The sequence below is a fragment of the Labrus mixtus genome, chromosome 11 (assembly GCF_963584025.1).
Source record: "Labrus mixtus chromosome 11, fLabMix1.1, whole genome shotgun sequence".
Lineage (NCBI taxonomy): Eukaryota > Metazoa > Chordata > Actinopteri > Labriformes > Labridae > Labrus > Labrus mixtus.
Genome location: NC_083622.1, coordinates 26,082,193 through 26,104,512, shown reverse-complemented (window position 1 = coordinate 26,104,512; position 22,320 = coordinate 26,082,193). Strand labels below are relative to the sequence as shown.

Genomic DNA, 22,320 nt, shown 5'->3' with positions numbered 1-22,320 from the left:
TGTTCCCCCATCTTGCTGCCATAATCAACAAGATGATAGGCCAGTGCATTATGGATGGATCAAGGTGTAAACTTGAATTTCATTTTTGACTCTATTTTAAAACCCAATTCACAAATATTTATTTGAAGTGACGCTACGAAAATATACTCTTTTATTTTTATTCTTAATTTAAGATTTAGTTTTCTCTGATATTTTAATTTCCCAATTTCTTTTGGATGCCTTTGAGATTTTGTATCATTTAAATGTCAACTAATCAAATCGTTACAAATCAAAGATGGCAACCTCATAGATCACTCTAAACTTCATCAAACAACACTCCTGTGACTAAGCAGGTAAAACTCTATGTTCACAAAGATAAAAAACTATGAAATTGCTGTGTGTGTCTCAGGTTTGGACGGGTCTGCGGCTCGTTTTAGCTCGATGGAGAGGAGGTGAAGAAAGAGGGGAAGCTGCCACGCTGTCAATCCCACTTTTTTACCTGCAGCTATAGCACTACTTAACAAAGCAGCACACGATGATGCACTTTAACCTTGTAAAGATATTTATTACATTGTTTTAATGTCAATTAAAAAAAAACCTTGTGGCAGACATTGGTCAAAGTTTTTACAGGCTTACTGTTACAGATGACAGATTTTCTTTGTTCCTTTTTCAGGGAACATGAATAATTAATTTCTGTCAGGACCTAAAGACAATTTCAACCAAAAGATTAAAAAGTGTATCTGAAGAAAATTACCAATCCTGCCTTTAATGTCTGACTGTTTGTGTCAGATTGTATGCTTTTTGTGGCTTTAAAGTCTTCAGAAAATCTACTTTAGTTTAAAATAAATGGGGAAGGCAATTCAAGGAAAAGCTTTACTTTAAGGAGTTAAGTGTTTTTTAGGCATTTTTGCAGTTCAGAGTAAAGACTGATATGAATATGAGCTGCTGCACGTTTTTTTTTCTAAGACTGCTATGATATAAAACAATATTTTGTCAGAGTCATTTATAGGTTGAGTCAAGGCTACTTCTGGGGATCTTTCAATAAGGCTGCAGTTGAATAGTTGTTTTTTTAAATGCTTTATCGGGAAATGCAAATTTAACAATTTCTGACAGAAATCCAAAATGGAATTGACTGAAGGACCCAAAACAAACAAACTTCTATTTTACCTTCTGTTTTTTACAAATTTCAAAGACTCTAGAAAGAAAGATAACCCTCACAAAATGTGAAGTAACTGTCAGGAATCAACAATTGTGTAGTAAAAAAAAACATTTGTATTGTGTTAGGCCTGTGATTTAATCTAATCTGGTCTTTGGGATATTCACTTTCAAACCAGATACATAACTGATGATATCTAAGACCAAATCTTTAAAAATTGACTTTCTAGGTTTGACAAGTAAAATCATCTGCAAACAGAGAAATGTAATTTTCTTGCACTTTTGTACCTGTTACTTCTTCTTACTCTTCTAAGCCTAAGAGTTTGATTTAGCTCCATTCACTTTCATTAATGCACGTATAATGCTTGAAAAGTCTTAGTAAATCGTTTCTGTCTTTCATGCAACAGTCTCACCTTTGAGTCAGAAATGTGCACCCCCTTGTTGATTTGGAGACAACCAGGTTAGTAACATTTTTATATAAGTAGGAAACACTTACCCTTTAGCCCCTCAACAGATGGAGGTTGTTGTTACAGGCAGAAGATGAAGAAAGTACAGAGCACACAAATCACTTACAGCAAATTACTTCAGGTGTAACAGATTCATTTTGATGAACTGTGTCTTTCTCAGAGTCAAACCAGTATGTTTGGATTCTACCTGTTTGAAGGACTCCTTTGTTTAATAATAGGCCACTGTACTGTACCACAGTATGCTGGACATAGATGTGGGGTCACATGCATCAAGCCAACACCTACAAAAAAGCCTCATGGACTTATAATATTATATTGTAAACTCAATAGGAAAACTGCCCATTTGAAATATGTTTACCTTTCCAGGGGTTCTCCTTGATGAACTTCTCCAGGAGCTTCATCTCATACACATGTGCAGTTTACAGGAGAGACCTTAATGATGAAAAGGTTTTAAAATCCAAACTAAAAAGGACTGTGGAGAATCCTTACATTTGCATGTTTTGCCATGAAACAGTAAGTGGCCTTGACTCCAATCTTAGTTATCCAAACTAAGCCAAACTTTTCATGTGCTTACTGTAGACTCCTGCCCTGAACACAGAGTGTATATGTGACATATTCAGTGAAGAACTTTGTCTTTGGGCTGTTTGCATAATGATTTAAATAAACAGAAAAATAATGTGGACACAAATCCAGTGACGTGCAGCGAAGGGAATGGGTCTGTTGTCTGAATCAGAAGGCCAGATTCAAATTTTCTATATATTCAAAATGTCTCCATGCTTGATGGGGAAATCAGGCTCCAGGCAAATAACCAGATTTAAATATTTTTATTAAGATGCAGATGAAAACATGCAAACTAACCACCCTTAACATTAGCAACAGAAGAATCAGTCCCTTGTAAAATTTCAAACCAAAAAACTGTCAGCAGAATCCTTTTGTGGTTTGTTTTGCCTTTAGAAAGTTGGTGAATATTCAGAATTAAAATATACATATGTTTCACTCTACCACCAAAAGCCAGAGAAGTGCGCTTTAAAAAAGTATATATCTATCCATCCATGCAAGGGCTTTGTGATCAAAGTTTAATATTGACCTTAATGACAGTAATTCTGTCAACTAGGAACAGAAACAACAGCACAGCTTTTCTTAAAATGTTTCTAGTTTATTCTCAAATTTGGATACGGAGTAATAATGGATTATGCCTACACTGATTCATAGTATTAACAGATTTGGTTTTAAAACTGAAACCACAAGGTTGGATATTGTGTTTATATAATATAATGTTGTTTCTTGGAATTTAAATAACTAAAACAATTTTTATTTAATGGTATAAATGAATATTGGGGTAAATTAGATTAAAAAAATAAAATTAAAAAAAGGTTCAAATCAAAAACAAATTTAAGAATTCAAACTCTGCAACTGCCAGAGAACAAAGGAGGACTTGCACCTTCATGCCTGAGAATGAATGATCTGCAAAACTCACAATCTGGTGTTGTTGGTGCACTTCTGATCATCAAGATGGAACAAATATTGAAGAGAAAAATATCTTGGGCAGTTTCAGTTCAAGCATGTTTAAGGGACCAAGGACAAGTTCAAAACCTTTTAGAAACATGTCATATGTTTGTCTCTGAAAGCCGTTGTCTCTGAAATGTGAATTATAGACACTAAGAGTGTATTTTCTAAAGAGATAAAGATACTTGGATGGTGCTCTCATGACTTTTATACCCAACATACTGGATGTTATAACAGATGAGTTAATCACGATATCTCCTTTTGCTGTAATTTCTTTAACCAGCTCATACGGGGCAGCCTCAAGTTCAAAAAGTAAAAAAAATAAAGTAACACCTACGTAAAACAAAAATGGGAAAAGAAACATACATTAGCATGTCTGAGGAAGCCTGGACAAATGACTGTGCATTTCAATGAAAGATAAATAATAGGTTACGCAAATGTCATGTATATTGCACTTTGAAAACACACTGTTAAAAAGTGCTTCACAAAAAGTAAGAAAAGTAAGAATCAGGAAAAGACTGAAACAAACTAAGCACATAAGGGTTCGAGAGCTACACGAGGGCTTGATGACAGGCTCGAACTCATGGAGAGGAGAGATTCATTTTTTTTCTTTTGATTTATAAAACTTAAAAATGAAAAGGGGGATCACTCTGGAAGCTCTGTCCCCAATGATGACTGTGTAAACTTATGATTCTGTTTGATTCCAAAGAAATCTATAAAAAAATCCAAGACGTTATTTCTATATTTATTCCCACACATAGGATAGCGTTTCACAATCTTTAAATGTAAGCTTTGAAAATCAAAACCAGAGTATTGAAAATATGAAACACATGTAAAGATTTATGATGATAAATATGTTGCAGAAGGTTTAACAGTTGAAAAAAACATACAAGATATTTCTGTGTGGGGCGCTGGTGGGCTAGTGGTGAGTTTGCACACCCCATGTACGGTGGCTGTTGTCCTTTCCTGCACGTTATTCCCCATTCTCTCTCTGATTTCCAACGCTATCCACTGTCCTGTCCCTCCAATAAAGGCATAAAAGCCACACAAAAATGATATTTACTTTGTTGTGTAGAGGAGAGGTGGTCACCTGGACCAGGTGAGGTGTGTCTATGTGGGAGTGAGCAGGAGTCCAGCCGCTGCTATAAAGGCAGAGTGACAGCTCCTACCTTGACTTGTTGTGAAGACAGTCATGAGGAACAAAAGCTGCCCTCAGCTCACACTCTGCTTCCTGCTCATGGCCGCAGAGTGCCTTGAAGCATCCACCTTACAAAAGAGTTTTACACTTATAAGACGAGGGACAACGTGGACTGAGGCCAGACTGTACTGCAGGCAGAATAAGATTGACCTGATTCCTTTGAACATTGCAAAAAAGCTGCTGTCTACATGGTCGGTGGAACATCCTGTCAAACAAGTTTGGATTGGTGCACACACAGACCCCAAGGTTCCCTCAGCCTGGAAGAGCGTAAGTCTGAGGTATGTCGTACTGTTGGTAATTATTTTCATGCTGAGTCAATATCTTGAAAATATTTTGACATCAAGTGCAGTTGCAAAGCCAATTTATGTGTTTTATCAGGAGTGGAGGAGATGAAACAATGTGGGCACCGAGTCATCCAGATGATGAAGACTGTACACTTTTTAATAAGGACACAGGACGGATAGACGGCAGAGCATGCTCCACATCTCTTCCTTTTGTCTGTTTTGGAGACAACCTGGTGCTGGTGAAGGAGAACAAGACATGGGAGGATGCACTGCAGCACTGCCATGACATGGGAAGTCGATGTGACAGCGGGGGGCCGTGCGGGTTCACCTTCGGACTCCTGACTCTGAAAAAGCTGGCTGACTACAACTATGTCAGAGACAGGATCTACAATGCAGACACAGATGAGGTTTGAGACTGGCATTAACTGACATTATTATATTTTTTTATTATATTCAAAATGTCTCCATGCTTGATGGGGAAATCAGGCTACATGAAAATAACCAGATTTAAATATTTGTATTCAAAAAGATGGAGATGACAACATGCTTTACTGTCTTTCTAACCACCCTTAACCTTAACAACAGAACATAGCATTCAGTGAACATTATATATGTGTCATTCTCTTATTGTGAAAAACTGAGCAGCTGATCGCAGTCTGAAGTTATTTATAATTTAACTGAGATTTTAAATGTATCGTTTAATGCTCAAATATTCAAATGATAAAAAAAGGAGAATGCTCAAAAGTCATCAAACTACATCAGAGTCTATCAGAATACAAGTCTAAGCTCTCACAGATAAAACTATTCATGTTTGCTTTGTGTGTCTCAGGTGTGGACAGGTCTGCGCTTCCTGGCAGGAGGCTGGTTTTGGCTCGATGGAGAGAAGGTGGAGGACGAGGAGAAGCTGCCTCGCTGTCCGTCTGAGTGGAAACACTGCGGGACAGTGTCCAAATTTGACTCCAATAACTGGATCACCAGGGACTGCTCTGAAAAAATAAACTTCATCTGTGTCAGAAGTAAAATTCCAGAATAAAGAGAACAACTTGAAGTTTGAGATATACATCAAGATCTGAATTTAAAGCGTTGTGTTTAATTGTTTAGGCCAGTTTCAACTTGGTTAACAGACTGACTATACTCCATATTCTGTAGTTATTAAGTTTGTTGTAATTTATATATTTTGAACATTTAGATGCTCAGGGCTGTATCTTATTTTCTTATTGTAACCAAAGCGTGAGATATAATATTACACAGAGAGATGTCATTGACTTGTGTACTTTAATTAAAAACATGTTTATGGAGAGAAAAAAAAACTATTTTCTGTGTGGAGTTCAAACATTAGAATCATTGAATAACCTGTGCTGTAGAAACTAAAATGAAGACATTATATCAGATATAATTACTCTGTTTATCTTATGTGATAAGACAATGCTTTTTTTTACCACTGTAACTTTTGCTGCTTTGCTAAAGTGCTCATGATGGATAGGCCTGGTCTTTGTAACATAACAATAAGTAAGGTCTTTTACCTGCTTTTTGTAAAGTGTCTCGAGATAACACTTGTTAGGAGTTGACGCTATACAAATAAAAATTGATTGATTGAATGATTGATTGATGTGTTGCTTCATGTATTGATAAACATTAACATGAGTGTTTTCAAAGTTTTCTTCAAAGAGAAAAGCCATGACTTTTGAAGGACTTAAAGCCACCAAATACATGTGATAAATACATTTTTACCTGCTTCATGTGCGTAATCGACAAACACGGTCTGTGTGTGCTTTAGGCTATTCTTTATACATGATGATGACTATTTAAGATTTTCTTCAGGTGACTGAGACATTTCAGTTCCAAGTAAAATTGACTGAATTTACTACTACGGAAATGTTGATTCTTAAAAAGTTAAAACCTCTGTAAATACTAATGAACTTTGTTTCATTCTCTAAAGATAAACTATTTGAATAACCAGCAGTACTAGTTCTGTAAATGCACTGATTATATAACGTGCATTATTTGTTTTTTGAGTCTGAGAAAATTAAACAAGCATTAAGCATTTAAAACGAATACAATTCTGTGCAGTATACATTTCTTACCAAATAGGCAGCCAGACTTGAATTTATTTCCTTTGACATGGTATGGAAATTGAATGACTGAAGTTTAAAACGTCTCACCAGTAATGGCATCCCTTTTGTTATGAATTAAAGATAGGTCATTGTATCTTATTGTGATATAATTCTGATTAAGACAATTTAAAATGAACATCATTTTTCAGGTTTTTTGGCGTAAGCTAATTTGGGGTTTTATTTCTGACAAAATCTACTTTCTGATCTTGTAGCTTCCTGAATGCACCACAGAGGACAGAATTGAAGAAGGCTATACCCATAGACTATAAATATTACGGCTATACCACACTACCAATACCGTGGATCTTACAGGTCCTGTTATCAAAGTCAAAGTCAAAGTCAAAGTCAACTTTATTGTCAATTTCAAAATATGCCAGACATACAGTGGAATCGAAATTGCGTTTGTCTCCGTCCCGCGGCGCAATACAACAAAAATAAGGTAAAATAGATCAAATAAAATAAGGTAAAATAGATCAAATAAAATAAGGTAAAATAGATCAAATAAAATAAGGTAAAATAAGATAAATAATATTTACAGTAATAAATTCTAAATTCTATATATAGGTCTTATCTACAAATTGTATGTACCACCATGTTTTAAATAAAGTTAAAAAAAGAAACAAAGATAAAAGTATACCAGCATGCTTATTCCAGACCTAAAAATAAAACAGTCTTGACACACCCTACTAGGACTCGTAATTGTAATTCAGTTCCTACCGGTGAATTCGTCGGAGGCATTTGTGAGTTACGCCAAGACAACTTCCGGTCGTCATTCAACCAGAGAGTAGCACGACCGTCTGCCTTTTCTCAGATCTTCTTAAAAACAGTAAGTGCTTACTCAGAAATGTTTTACTTTTCTTTAATGCCGTTGACAAACTAAATTAAGTAAATCTAGTTTCATGATTGAGAGAAAATAACATCAAAGCTTTCCTGTTTGAAAAGCGAGTCCACACCGAGTGACAGGTTGTAGCATTTCTAGCTAGCTGATGTACACACATAGTAACATGCACACTTCAGTCATTTTGTTGTTGAAAAAGCCTCTAACGACGATATGGCTTCAAAACAATTAAACATTTGACATGATGGGGACAGCATAACTATCGCTTCTGTAAATGTAAATGGTCAGCTTATCATACCGATGTAGCTCCACCAGCTACATCCAGGTGAACACTTAAAACTGTTAACTACCAAAAAGCACAATTAAATATATTAACCTAAACTTGTCTACAGATAAGTGCTGACAATATTTATATTCAACCAGCAAGAATTTAGACAATATATTAATTAATTAAGGGCGATGTTTTGCTGCTTTTCTCTGTCTCTAACCTGCTGTTTTAATATGTTTTAATATATTTTAATATATTTTTTATCTTATTTTTATCTCAGATTGCTGCTGGGCTGTTTGTCACCAACCAAATTTCGTTGTATCGCATACAATGACAATAAAGTGTCTTATCTTATCTTACCTTATTGAATTGTTAAATTAAAGTTCATAGTCTTTATGCTTTTATTTTGACAGAATGAAACATGGTTTTACATTAGCCAGAGACATTTGGACATACAGCCCCGGACACCACTGCAAAAAGATGTGATCTCTGTTTTTAACTAGTTATAGATTTGTGCCCAATTTTCCCATTTTCAAAAATAATGACAGAAAATGACAACTGTTAAAGATAACCAACAAAAAACAGAGTGTGTTTAATGCAACATAATCAGGTTAATATTCCTTTTTGAACAACAGAGTACAAATGTTTCACCTTAGGAAGAGTTCAGATATCATTACTTGGGGGATCAACTCAGGTTTTTCATTACAGCATTCATGTGTCTCCGCATGTCTTTCATACTAATCCTTGGTCTTGGTGCAAAAAGTCAAATGATCACAAAGTCAGTGCCTCCTTAACAGGGCTGGGCAATTAATCGAAACCAACATTCAGAACCTGTAATCTTGCCCATGTCAATTATTTTGATTATTTTCAGGGCAGACTAACGTCCACTCGACATGGAAGCAGTGTCCGTCGTTTGGACACATTTTGTCTTTAGGGAAGACGACACTGAACAAAAAGAAGTCAAATGTAAACACTGTAGAAAAACAGTTTTCTACTGTTTTAGAGAAGTTCATTTCTTCTTTAAAAGTAAAATGTGTTGTTTTCATTTCAAGCGATGCTTTGATTTCAGTTCTAAATATTCAATAAATAAACACAAAATAGTTCATCAGGTATGAACTCTTCCATTAGAAAAAAATATCCCAGCTTTAATAGTTGAGCATATTTTCAGTAGAGACCACGTCGGTGAACTATGAGGGCAAAAAAACAAAACAAAATAATAGTTTATTAATCGTGATCCAGGTCAAACATTCAATTAACGGTGATTGATATTGATTTGAGGTCATATCGCCTAGCCTTCCTCCTTAAGTAGAATGAGGTGTTTCTGTATTGAAATTCAACAGACACAGGAATAGAACGGTTCCCGTTGCATGTAGAGATTCTGATTTAAGGGAGTTTGGTGTGGTTGTCTACATTTTTTAAGAGCTGTGTGTAGTAGTGTTGTAGCAGCCTTGTGTCAAAATGGGCCATTATAATACAAATTAGTGTGGCATGTTGTGTCAGTGGTCTGTAAAGTTCTTATTTATCTGTTTCCCCGCAGGAATCTTTCTCTGTGACCTGACATCATGACGCTGTTTCACTTCGGGAACTGCTTTGCTCTGGCCTATTTCCCTTACTTTATAACCTACAAGTGCAGCGGCCTGTAAGTGTCTGTCTGATTCATAAATCTCCAGTATGTGTGGTTGACGGTGTATGACAATCTATTACTAGTGAAGAGTAGTTGGAATAAAATAGCTGAGTTTTATACTATTGTTTATACAGACATGTTTTCTTTTGTACTCCTCTTCTGTACTAACATATGTTGAGAGATTAAGAAGTCTGTCAATAATCTGCTTAGTAATGGCAGAGGTTTGAGAGGGGGTCTGCATAATCCTCTTAGAACTGTGAAGTGTGCACTTTAATGTGCTCACACTTTTGCTTTACTACAAAATATTTGTTTCTGTTGCTGTTATTAAATTCAAGACGTAAAGAATGACCCCTCACACCTCCGGTTTCTGTTCAGACTGCCTTCTTTTATTAAGAACATGCTGTGCTCTGTGTTTCCTTATTTGAAAGTCCTATCTTTAATGTGTTTGTGTGTTCAATCTTTAGTTCAGAGTACAATGCCTTCTGGAGATGTGTTCAGGCTGGAGCAACCTACTTGTTTGTTCAACTCTGTAAGGTGAGAGAGGTTTCTGCTAGTTAAAAAAATCTGTCATCATTTTGAAGCTCAATGCTTCCTAAAACTTATTCAAAATGTCAATGTTTGTTCATGTGAAGTCAAGTCTTTTAACTCGGCAAATAATGTCTGACCTTCAGAGATGTAACTCGTTTTGGGGGATAGGTCGTGTCGTTTTTTTTTCTCTGGGCGACATTAAAAGTTAACTTTTTTTTTTGCCACCACTTCAATGCAGGTTTAATAGACAGGGTTTTCTTTTCTGTGTTTCAGATGCTGTTCCTGGCTACCTTTTTCCCCACATGGGAAGTAGGAGCGGGTGTTTATGATTTTGTAGGGGTGAGTGGTGATGACTCTTCATTCTAGCTACAACAGGATATGAATGTAGAAGATCAGTATTTCCCCACACTTTCAGATTTTGTTAACTGTTGCAAATGCAGATCAAATCCCACTTAAGCCGAGGAGGTTTTAAAGTGTGTCTTTGTTGTCCAGGAATTTATGAAATCAACAGTGGACCTGGCAGACTTGTTGGGCCTCCATCTTGTGATGTCTCGTAATGCTGGTAAAGGAGAGTACAAGATCATGGTGGCTGCTATGGGCTGGGCAACAGCAGAACTTGTGATGTCCAGGTAAGCAGCAACACTGTTCCAGCAGGTGAAACATTATGTTTAGTTTAAGGGCGCACTCACACATGGTAAAGTATCTCACTACCGTGCTGAAGCACAATTGTCAAATGAACTGGACTTTGGGGGTCAAGTGTGCTTGGGCACGGTACGGATTACCTAGAGCGAGATTGCGCCCCAACAAATCCCTGATTCACTAAAGCTCACAGTTTGTGTCCTGCTGTGTTTCTTCAGATGTCTTCCTCTGTGGGTGGGAGCCAGAGGGATTGAGTTTGACTGGAAATACATTCAGATGAGCTTTGACTCTAACATTAGTTTGGTGAGTATCTGTCCTCTTCTGCTGTTTCACTGCTTTACTCCGTCTAACCCCACATTTCATATCTTCTGCCATCTACTGAAATTAGAACCACAAGACGATAATTTCTCGTCTGCAGTTCCGATATGTGTAAATATCGTCCTCCTGTCTTTCTGTACCTCTGTGTTATCGCCATTGTGTTTGTAATGTGAGTGCTTTGTAGTATGAGACCAGAGTGTGTAAAGCCATGAATTAAAGTGAGTATTTCTATCTTTGTAGATCCATTATATCGCCATGGCAGCCGTGGTGTGGATGTTCACCCGATACGACCTTCCCAAGAGCTTCAGACTTCCTGTCACTGTGCTGCTGGCTCTGTGTGTCTACAAGTCCTTCTTAATGGAGTGAGTGTGACATGCTTTTACACAGACACACACACATATGCTTAACATTAACATAGACATGCTAATACAGGTATCCTGATTGTTCGGAGTCAAACAAATAAAGATGATAAAACATGCCAGTAACTGAACTTTGAGAAGTTCACCTTGGTAGGTTTTGTTGAAGGAGAATAGTTCTTGTTTCATTACGTAGGTACAGGGTAAGACGAGGGACGGTGTAGGTACCAGATCAGCTTGGGCGGTCACATCTGCTCAGGGTCCTGCGTCCTCATTTGATGTTAACCAAGGATTACTGTCTGTTACCTGTAGGTGGCGTCATTACAAACATTTAAATTTGGCATGTAAATATGTTCAGACAGGGACTCTCATCAACCGTGTAACATTTAAGGCAGTTAAGACACTGTGTTTGAGTTCTTCCTCTTTCATAATTCTTCTCCCTGACTTCTTGACGTCACATCACAACGTACTGCATCATTATACAAACGCAGGCGCAGATCTGGTACCTACAACAACAATGATGAAAATGCTTAAATCTGCTCACTTACTTCATGTCCAAAAAATAAATAAATATAGTACTCATTAAAGGGGACATATTTTGAAAAATCTACTTTGACAGTGTTTTTGAACATTTATTTGGGTAACCTGAGTGTCTACCGACCCCCAAAATTGCATTTAAAGAGACACACACACCAAAACGGAGCGTTCTGAGAGAGCTGGTTTATACAGGGTCACAAACCTCCTCTGGTGCTTGATTCATGTTTTATTTTGACCAAAGCACAGCACAGATGTTTCATTTAGACCACATGGGACTGATTGAAAAGGTGGAGAAGGAGGGTAATATGTCCTCTTTAAGATTCTACTTGTCATACCATGAGATGAATGTAAAAAAAAAAAACAGAAACCACACCCATATTTGTACATTTAACTCAAAGAGTTTAGAAAAGACTTTGTTGAAGTGAACCATTTGTTTATGAACCTGCATACCCTGCATTACTGTCAGTCTTTCTAGAAATGGGACCATCATTTTCCAAAGTTTTAATTTGCTGTCTTAAAAACAGAGGCATACCAGAGGTGTTAGAGGCAGGTGATTAGCCTCTTTGGTTCTAGATCTGCATTTAGGTCCAGGGCTCTGATGTCCTGCGTTTATTAACTCTCCAGTCCCCAACATGTGCTATAAGATTACTAGATCTCATCAGCGCTTTACAAGATAAATACATTTTTTAGTGGAACTGCATATTTTGCCTTTTTCCTGCTAAGCTCAGCTAACCACATCATGGATCTCGTAGTTTACTTCTAATTTAGGGACAAGTCACTTCATCCAGGGTTGACCAACAATGTGGTTGCACGTCACTTAATAAACCACAGGGGGGCACTAGTTACATGAGTGAAAATAATCAATAACCCCTGGCTGCAGCACGTGGAATTGGGCGGGGTCTGATATTGTAGGACTTGTATGGATGTCATGACACAAACGGCACTATGTGTTAGATAAGCATTAGAAGAAGCTTCAAATGTGAAGCTATTCTTTTGGGAGCTTTATTATTGAGCGCAAAAAGGACAAAAATAAACCTGTTATAAAGTTTGAAAAGTAAATACATTTCATGGCTCTTTTTTATTTTCATTGTTTAGTCATTTAGTTCATTATTATGAAGTAATTATTGTTATGTTCCTGTGTCATCAGGATATTGTTCCATAATGTGCGGGGGGGAAATATATGTCCAGCATTAACAAAGTCTGAGTTCATATTATAAACAGGCTGACTTCTTTATTTAGAAGGAAGCAAAGAGTAATTTACATAACATTTAGAGTAAAGTACATCCAGTGGTAGGTAAGAGATACTCTCCCAGTGTACTAAATAATAAAATATATCTAACACTTGATGTACTTAAGTTCTAATTTTCTCCTTTTTGCTTCTTTAAAGTCTTTCTATGTGATTTTTCACACTTAAATATAATATAAATCAAGTATATCCTCTGAAAATAACTCTGTGAGTCATGACTGTCTACAATGGGTGTAACACCCGAGTCCCACTGTCTGTGATGTTTTCAGAGTTTTCAGAGTCCTATCTTCAGTTTGTTTACATCGTCAGGACGGCGGCTGACTCCTCCCCTCACGTATAAAAGTTGTTTAATTGAGGGACTAGAGAAAAGAAGAATAACATACTGTACTCACTGATTAACTGTGTTTCTAGATCACGCTCATTTCAGGTAAATTTACATGCAGTGTGAAGATACGATGAAAGATGAAGATACGGATGAAAAAATCACATAAAAAGCTTTTAATGTGTAATAAAACACAGTTACTGTTTCTTTACTAAAGGTATGATGATACTTTGAGCTTACCATTTGATGAAATGGACAGTTTTCATCTGTGACAATTCAAGCTGGGAGATATATCTTTGAATAAACTCACATTGTATCTGATGAGTGAACAGTTCAGTTTTGTCCTGTAACTTCGTCATTAACATTGTATTCCTCTGTGTTTTGTCTGCAGGTTGTTTGTCCACGTCTTCCTGCTGGGCAGCTGGACCGTGCTGCTGGTGAAAGCTGTGCTGACCGGTGCCATCTCTCTCTGCTCACTGTTTCTCTTTGTCACTCTGGTCCACAGCAACTAAGTAACGCTCAGCACCCTGAAATAATCCTGCATACATCTCTTCAGTCCAGACTGAACCCGGGTTTGTCATAAAATCATAAACTGACTCCTGAGGTCTTTTGAGTCTTTATACAACTTCCCAAACACCAAAGACTGATGCTTGTTTGTGTTTGGTATGTGGACCTGTCAAACATACCAGTCTAACCAACAAGCCACCAACCTCCTAAACCAACCAGTTTGTCATGGTTTGTTGTGTCTGTACTCGCAGAAGCTGTGACACCCAAGCGTCAGTATGATCAGCCTGTCTAAGCTGTGATGTTTTTTTAAGAGTGGATTTTATATCAGTAGGACCACAAATGAACTGAGACTTCATGAATAATTATTTTCTGTGTTGAATGAGCCAGCCAAGGTGATTAGATTAAAAAGAAGAACATTTATTAGAGATAAATAACAGTGACACTTCCTTTATAGTAAACTGTCTCCACTAATGTATCCATTTATTTATATCAAGCAGGTAGTTAATAACAAGTAGTTCAAAAATGACTGTAGCAAGATTTTTACTATTATTAAAGAAATATAAACAATTCCTGAGTGCAGCCCTCATTATGATAATACTGAGATCATATCTGCATTAAAACTACAAAATGTGGAGTCATAAGCATCTGTGATTTTGATGTTTGATTAATAAATATGTTTTTGTCTAATCTCAGTCCCAGAGCTTTTACTGTTCAGGCCTTGTGGTGTCTAACTGTGGTGTCTAACTGTTGTCAATCAATCTTTATTTGTATAATGTCTATTCATAACAAATGTTATCTGGAGAGCCTTTTCAAAAGAGCAGGTACAAGTCCTCTTTGTTATGTTATATTAAAAGCTAACATATTTAGTTCAAATGTCTTTTTGATGATCAAATGTTTTCTTAGATTTCAACCTTTTTGAAGCTGCTTTCTTGTGATAAATGTAAATGTTCATTCATGATTCCTGTCACTAATACTCACCACAATGCTACATTTCCAATGTGCCACACAGGGTATAAATGATTAATGATGCTCTGTAACAATTTCTATCAAACCTCTTGGTATTGATTTATGTTTCTTTGCATCTACTTAAAGTATTTGTCCCCCTCACTTCACTCCTGTTAGTTTTTGCCATTAACTGATGGGTCGTCACAGAGAGGAACAGCAGAATGATTTGCAGATAAAGAAAGTAGATAATTCATTGAGGACGAGAGGAGAAGACGGATTAAGTGTCAAGTGGAACAATGGGGCAAGCAAATTACATCAGTGTTTAGTTCAAGGCTGTGTTCATGTCCTGGTATTTTTAGAATCGATTCTCATTTTACAAAACTGCTTCAGTCACATAATCGACAAGAAGCAATGTCAAAGTGAGTCCAGCCCAAATAAAAGTAACAGACTTTCTCTTATTTTCAGCTCTTTTAAACAAAGTGCTTAAAGTATCCTAATACATGCAGGTATATGCTCAGCAGGTGTCTGTGCCCCCACTGAGAAAGACTCTGAACCTTTCTGTTATCTTGATACTGTAATGTTAGTCTGTAGTGTTCATTTGAAGACACGGATCATTTTCTGAACTTTCTTTTAAATATTTTTTTGCTCCTATCCAAAAACTTCTGATTCTTTTATTTAATCTTCGGCACAGCTCGGGAGAAAGGAATGTGTTACATTCATGTCGTTATACTTTTGTGGGAAACTAGCCAACTTGTAGGCTACTCAAAGTAGGCTTCATTGTGGTCATAAAACGGTTTTGGAAAAGAAAAAACCAAAAATTATTCTGAACATCAAATGATACTAAAAAGTGAGATATTAAATTCCAATGCCCAAGTCTCATTTTCATCTTGTTTGGTCTTTCGTGTTGTGAAGTTGCAGATTTCCTACGTATATGAACGCGGCAGAAGTGCGACCTACTTCACCTCTTATCGTGTTTGCAGACTGAGTTGCAGTTGCAGAGTTGAGTTAAATCAAAGTATTTAGAAATCCTCGAAACATCATGTCTTCCGATGAGATGTATCTGCTCTACCATGGACTTCTGCTTCCCAAAGAGACTCACTCCTTGGAAAGTTTAAAGTTTGCGCAGGAGTTTACGTTTAAAGACGATGACGTCGTGGCTGTCGTGTATCCAAAGTCAGGTCAGTGTTCGGCACCGTTTGGGTTTGGTTCACTTACATGTAGCTGGTACAGTAGTGATAAAAAAACTGTGCTCATTTTAGTTTTAATTTGGTTCCTGCTCTTCCGTTCTGGTGCGCTGTCCGTCTGTCTGTCGGTGTTGTTTTGTGCCAGCAAAGTTGCAGAAACGAGTGTCTGACAGCTCATTGTAAAGGAGGCTGCAGAAAGTTGACTTATTACTTCTTGTTTTGACGGGGCACAGATCTGTTCGTAACACCCGCCCTGCGGGGGTACTCAGACTTTGCAAGGTACCCTAACAGGGGTCAAATAAATGACCAGTCAAAAATGAAACACAGAAACAGATTTAAAGAGAAAAGGTGCCAAGGTTTATTAAATTAACTAACATAAAATTCATGAGTCACCATAAAATAATCGGCGCAGATTTCAATGTTTTACGGGCGGAAGTATGGCTTGGGCAGGTATTTTGATGCTTTACTGAGGAGGAATTCAGTGTCACACCGCTATAGTAAGGGAATAAAAAGACTCCTTGTCACACAATATCACTGCAACTATAATCACACTATGTATGAGCATGCAATATCACTGCAACTTCAACTATATTTACACTGTTGGCATGCAACAAACTTGTGGCGTTTACACACTCAAATCGGATCCTCCATCAGCTCGCAACCAAAATGACCTTGACCCTCCCCGATGGTCCACCCTGATGCTGCGCTGGGGAAGTGGTGACAATTAAACAAACAAAACAAACAAGACGAAAAACAAAAAAATAAACTAGTCCGCCTACTGAGGCAACCCCATAGATATTTTGCCTCAAATACCGGCTACATGTTGATCATTTACTATTGTCACGACCGGCTCACAAACCCATGACAAAACTGGAGGAGACAAGGAGTACGCTCAACAATACACGTTTATATGCACAACAGCACGTTAAACCAAAAGGTACAGAGCATCGGGGATATCCTCTCTCCCCAATCTCCTTCTCGATGTCTCCCCCCAAGGAGGAAGTGAGGCCAGCTCTTATGGGTTGAGAACACCGGGCCCAGGTGACCACACCCATTTTGTCTCAAATAAAACATGTGAATCTGCTCAACAACCAAACTTCTCATCATCATAACTCCAGAACTGTCCCGAGAATCAGTATATTTAAAAGGAACATTCAATATCATAGTAATCCAGTGAAAGTTGTCCCTACAGACGGCTACATTGCAAACAGGAACTGCTTTTTGCAAATTCGGCTCACCTTTCATTATGCCATGTTGCCAAAATGTAAATGATTTTGGGGAAACACACCGGGCTCATGTGGAGGGTATTAATTGTTTCAGCTGTTTTTGTTTTTTCTGAAAAGACAACTGTAGAGTCAGACTTTGTATCTCTGTGTTGGTAGCTTGTCGTTGTGCAGTACTAGTAATTATTACTACTGTCTTATTCAGTATTAACAGCTGCTCTACTCCTCTCTTCAGGGACAGTCTGGATGCAGGAAGTCCTCCCTCTGTTGCTCAATGGAGGAGATCTGACTCCGATACAAACCATTCCTAACTGGGACAGGGTCCCCTGGCTGGAGGAGAAAAGATTAGAAGTGGTTGTAGATAAGATGGCTTCTCCACGGGCGATGGTCTCACATTTCCCTTACCACCTCATGCCCCCGTCATTCCACACCTCCAAAGCCAAGGTAGCTGGGCGGAGTCTTAAAAAACCCAGTTTCTCAGAGGAGCTCCTTGGATCTTTATTTAATTTCAAGCAGACTTATCAAATGTGTCTCTTCTGTCTTTTTGCTGTAGGTGATCTATGTTATGAGGAACCCCAAAGACGTCTTGGTGTCTTCCTATTTCTTTCATCAAATGGCTGGATTCCTTTCAGATCCAGGAACATTCGATGAGTTCATGAACACATTCCTGGAGGGAAGAGGTCAGAAGTCTCATCCCACCTAAATGAAATATAGAAGCAGTTAGAGTAGATCATCATTTTGGTGGACTACAGCAATTGTAGGGCTGGCCATTTATCAATTTATATTTTCTATTTTGGATTTTAATGATTTTTGATGTGAAGATAATCAAGATAAAATGATACGTTTAGATGCTCAGCGATGCTCTTACTCCGTTTTTTTGTTAAATCCAGCGCACATCTTTTCTACAAAGATCAAATGGCAAACAGGAATCACCTTCCAGACATCATAGGAAGAAACCAGTCTGACAGAATGGCAGTACAGTAAAATCAGCAGCTTCTCATCTCTCTCCAGATCTCGAAATTGTCTGCTTGTAGGAGTGAGCTATAAAACTAGCTTATTGTAAATTCCAATATGGAGAGAACAACAAATGTAAAAATATTTCACATTGTTATATATCGTCCTGCTCTCCACTTAATGACATCTGGTTTGCCGTCGGCCAGAATCATGTGGAGGAGCGCTTTCAGAAAGGCCGTTGTTGGTTTAGTTCAGCTCAAGCTTTGAAGACAAGTTATTGTGTCTTGATCTCAATATTCACCAAATTATATAAATTCAAATTTTAACCAGGATCGACCTCCCTCAATGTTTTTGAGTCGTTGCCATTTCCAATGTAGAGAAGTGGTTGAATTCATCCAGTTTAATATTGTCCGTGTTTTCTGCAGTGTTCTTTGGAAAATGGACCGACCATCTGAAGAGCTGGAAACACTCCGAACTGGGAGACAGAATAATGTTCATCACGTATGAAGAGATGGTTCAGGTAAAACACTCTAATAGAAGGTCTAGTTTGTTGAGCTTTTTGCCTCCTATTCTGAAGCTGCTTCAGATCCTAGCCTTCCTATTGGCTGATTGAAGCGCCCATGGTTATGTCCTTTTCTGAGCTGCTGTCACACGGTCATAGTTATCCTGGTCCAGTGCTCCCTCTGTCATTAGCTCTTTACGGACACTTACTTTAAAAAACACAGTTCATGTCAATGCCTATTAAAACAAACGTGGTCTTATAAGGAACTTTGATATGCTTATATACTATATACTAAAATGATTCAAGAGCCATGGCACACATCACAGTTCAGACCCCAATGAATCATAATGCGGTTGAAGCATAAAAATCATTAAAGAAAGACAACATGAGGACTATTATTGTTGAATAAAATCTAAAAAACAACATCGTTCTCATATTAGAGCTGTACACTTAGATAGACACACTTATCTGATGTCATCATGATTCCCATAAACTTATTTTTTTCATGATCAATGGTAAAGACATTTCTGGCTGATTGACCATATCCTGTCGCTCGTTCCTGTTGTTGATTTTTCCTGTTATGTCCTATAATCAAACCGTAAATGAAAGGTCACAGTCAGCTAAAAAATCAAAGGTTGTATCATGAGCAACATGTTCTTCAGTTCTTCAGAGAGAGAGCATCACATAAGATGAAGACAGACACCTTTTTGCTTCACTCTATTGAGAGAACATGTTTGCCTCCTGAAGGACCTTCCGGCAGCTCTCAGGAGGATGTCCGATTTCCTGGGTCGGGATCTGAGTGAGGAAACCATCCAGAAGATATCACAGCACTGTTCCTTTAAGACCATGAAGTCCAACAGCATGTCCAACTTCTCCCTGGTTCCTAAGGTGTACCTGGACAGCGACAAATCGCAATTCCTAAGAAAAGGTATGGCCCCATTGCCCTCAGCTTTTATCACCCTGCTTTGAATTGAAATATCAACCTTCTTGACGCTGATCAGTTCAGTACAACCACCTTGTTATTTTTTGTAGTTATTAGTTAGTAGTATCTGATTGAGAATACATTTTTTTGTCTTTGGAAAGTTAATTAATAGGCTTTACAGAAAACATAAAAAGGGAACAATCAGGTGAATAAAAAGGGGGGGTGGGGGGGGGGGGGTTATTCTGTTTTTAGCCTCCCTATTCATTTCTCCCATCAGTACAGCTCCTTATAACATTTGGTAAACTTACATCTAAACACATAGAGAGAGGGAGAACTACCTTTACACTTTAAAGTATAAATATGATATATATCCATAGAAGTTCAAGGTCAATAGTATCTGATTTGTAGAATTGAAGTTGTCCAAACATTATATTGTTGAGGATTTGTTGATCGTCATGTGAGTATCATGATGTGTTTGTGTGTTTGTGTGTTTGTGTGTTAGGTGTTGTAGGAGACTGGAAAAACCATTTCAGCTCAGAACAGCTGGTCAGATTCAGGTCAGTGATTCACAAAGAGCTGGAGGATGAGAGCGTCACTCTGCCCTGGAGTCTGGACTAAACAACACTCAGACGTTAAGTAAGAATGGTGCAAATGAGTTTAGATAAAGTTTTGTTTGATTTTGGAATTCCCTTCGTTCTTTGTAACTACTGTAACTACTACTAATAATAGCTTTGTAAAACAATCAACAACAGTCATTTTATGTGTTTGAGTTGCTCTTTGGTTTGAAGGTCTCATTCTTGTGGACGCTCGGAAGGAATGATTTTAAACTTGGGTCCAAACATCCACTTCAACTTGGATAGAATTAAATTGAAGTTTTTATTTTCTGACGTGTAAAAAAGAGAAGAAAACAAAACAAAAAATATGTACAAACAATGAAAGATATCATACAAAAGAAGCTTTCAAATACTTGTTACTTTAATTTACACATCTGAAAAGGAGTGGAAAGAAGTCTGAATTTATTTAATCCCACTTCTTTATTAATCATCACTCATCCTGTCAGTCTCTTATTTTTATACTTAAACATACAAAACCTCATTACTTCTCTAAACATCATCTAAAGTGTATATTCAATCCTACAATCCTCAATATAAACATATCAACTCATTAATGTTATATTAATCTGAGTATAAAAAAGTGATGTTTTGACATATACAAATATAAAGTTTACAATATACTTCAGGATAAACTGATTGGTATCAGGGGTTAAGGTCACTCTGATCTCGTCTGTTGGAAACACAAAGTTGAGAAGCAGCTCGACTGACTGGCTGAAGGAAACAGACATAATATACAAAAATACACACAAATAAAAACAAACTTTAATCCATGAACAGTTTCAGTTTACCAAATCAAATCAAAGGGACGGTAAATTTCTCATCCATATTTGACCTTCTTTTTCTTTCTGTGCTTCAGTTTGACTTCAATCATTTGATCAAGATTCTTTTAATGATTCCACTTTTTTATTGATAGTTTTATTATGAAAGTATTTGATTTCTGTTTCACTATAATGGAGTTATTAGACAATGTTGAATCATAATCATTAACATGGAGCCACACCCTTTATACAACAACATCAACAGTTAGATAAAAGAATAAAACCTTCTGTAGACTCAGTGTCTTCATTGAGGAGTGAAGACATGGAGACAGTTATAAAATTCACTCAGGCACTATTTATAGGAAGACAAATTACTTTGAAATCTTTAAAACCACCGAGTAAATTCCAATACAAAAACATAATTTAGCTCGTGGCAGAGATCTTTAAAGTTTAACGCTCCATTTATTCCTAGATGTTATCCTTTCAGCCTCTTGGTATCCAGCCTGGACATGCGTATGACTAATGGTCATAATTAATAATGGTCACTAATATGACTTACTGCTCTCATCACCCTCTACAGAGTCTGATTACCTGGAAAACTGTTTTATATTTAGTTTATATTATTTAGTCTACCTTGCACTTCTCTTCATGCTACTGCTCTACGTGCCAATTACCCTCCGGAGACAAATACAGTTTATTGAATTGAATAAAGACAATACTAAAAGAAAATGTAATTGAAATGACAAATTACAGTAATTACTATACAATGTACATTGGTTGTCTTCAATATTTTATTCTACTATGTTAAGAGGTTTTCTAAAATCATAAAAAAAATCATTTTCAACCAAGAATTTCTTCTGTTTTCATTCCTTTTCGGACCTTTGTAAATTATAATAATTATAGTTACAGTGTTGTTCTGTATACCATGACACTGTGTTCTGAGAAAATCTCATATCTAGCTTCATATCGACGCTTACTGGAATAGCTTTTACACAATGAGACGACGCATCTGTCATGATTAAGAAATGCTCTTATTTATTGGATGAGGGTTCAGGGACAGTGGAGTCTGTAGTCACAATGTTTACAGGCCTCTGTGCTGTTTAATTACCATTTAAGTTATTTTCTTTGTACACCCTGCAGCATTCAGAAGCTTCAATCCTTTATTGTGCCATTCATACCTGAACAATATTAAACCATTAAACCTGCGGCCAATAACACAGGCAAAGTAACATGAGTCATATAAGTTGCATTACACTGCAGTGGTCCACCAGTTGTTTTTTGTTTTTTTCAGTTTTGAATAGAGTAGGTTGGAGTCTTAGTTTGAGAAACTAA

The 22,320-nt window shown here is 37.1% G+C and overlaps 3 protein-coding genes across 3 annotated transcripts; all 3 read left to right on the top strand.

Moving 5' to 3' along the window:
• Positions 1-4,297: 4,297 nt before the first annotated feature.
• Positions 4,298-6,014, top strand: LOC132983127 (uncharacterized). The gene is made up of 3 exons (XM_061049368.1): positions 4,298-4,583; positions 4,684-4,996; positions 5,419-6,014. Exons 1-3 carry the CDS (start codon positions 4,300-4,302, stop codon positions 5,620-5,622), a joined length of 801 nt encoding a protein of 266 aa, XP_060905351.1. The 5' UTR covers positions 4,298-4,299; the 3' UTR covers positions 5,623-6,014.
• A 1,414-nt stretch (positions 6,015-7,428) lies between these two features.
• On the top strand, positions 7,429-15,284 carry tmem147 (transmembrane protein 147). The gene is made up of 8 exons (XM_061051103.1): positions 7,429-7,529; positions 9,347-9,448; positions 9,898-9,967; positions 10,235-10,300; positions 10,454-10,590; positions 10,819-10,903; positions 11,159-11,280; positions 13,771-15,284. The coding sequence occupies exons 2-8, from the start codon at positions 9,372-9,374 to the stop codon at positions 13,889-13,891; spliced, it is 678 nt and encodes a 225-aa protein (XP_060907086.1). The 5' UTR covers positions 7,429-7,529; positions 9,347-9,371; the 3' UTR covers positions 13,892-15,284.
• A 528-nt stretch (positions 15,285-15,812) lies between these two features.
• Positions 15,813-21,839, top strand: LOC132984307 (sulfotransferase 2B1-like). The gene is made up of 6 exons (XM_061051102.1): positions 15,813-16,009; positions 17,474-17,682; positions 17,792-17,918; positions 18,618-18,712; positions 19,442-19,622; positions 20,119-21,839. Exons 1-6 carry the CDS (start codon positions 15,871-15,873, stop codon positions 20,232-20,234), a joined length of 867 nt encoding a protein of 288 aa, XP_060907085.1. The 5' UTR covers positions 15,813-15,870; the 3' UTR covers positions 20,235-21,839.
• The last annotated feature ends 481 nt before the right edge of the window (positions 21,840-22,320 follow it).

Coding starts and splice junctions, on each gene's coding strand:
- LOC132983127 (XM_061049368.1), top strand. CDS start 4,300: ATGAGGAACAAAAGCTGCCCTCAGCTCACACTCTGCTTCCTGCTCATG. Junction 4,584..4,683: donor TGGAAGAGCGTAAGTCTGAG/GTATGTCGTACT, acceptor GTGTTTTATCAG/GAGTGGAGGAGATGAAACAA. Junction 4,997..5,418: donor ACAATGCAGACACAGATGAG/GTTTGAGACTGG, acceptor TGTGTGTCTCAG/GTGTGGACAGGTCTGCGCTT.
- tmem147 (XM_061051103.1), top strand. CDS start 9,372: ATGACGCTGTTTCACTTCGGGAACTGCTTTGCTCTGGCCTATTTCCCT. Junction 9,968..10,234: donor TGTTTGTTCAACTCTGTAAG/GTGAGAGAGGTT, acceptor TCTGTGTTTCAG/ATGCTGTTCCTGGCTACCTT. Junction 10,301..10,453: donor GTGTTTATGATTTTGTAGGG/GTGAGTGGTGAT, acceptor TTTGTTGTCCAG/GAATTTATGAAATCAACAGT.
- LOC132984307 (XM_061051102.1), top strand. CDS start 15,871: ATGTCTTCCGATGAGATGTATCTGCTCTACCATGGACTTCTGCTTCCC. Junction 17,683..17,791: donor TCCACACCTCCAAAGCCAAG/GTAGCTGGGCGG, acceptor TTTTTGCTGTAG/GTGATCTATGTTATGAGGAA. Junction 18,713..19,441: donor CGTATGAAGAGATGGTTCAG/GTAAAACACTCT, acceptor TGCCTCCTGAAG/GACCTTCCGGCAGCTCTCAG.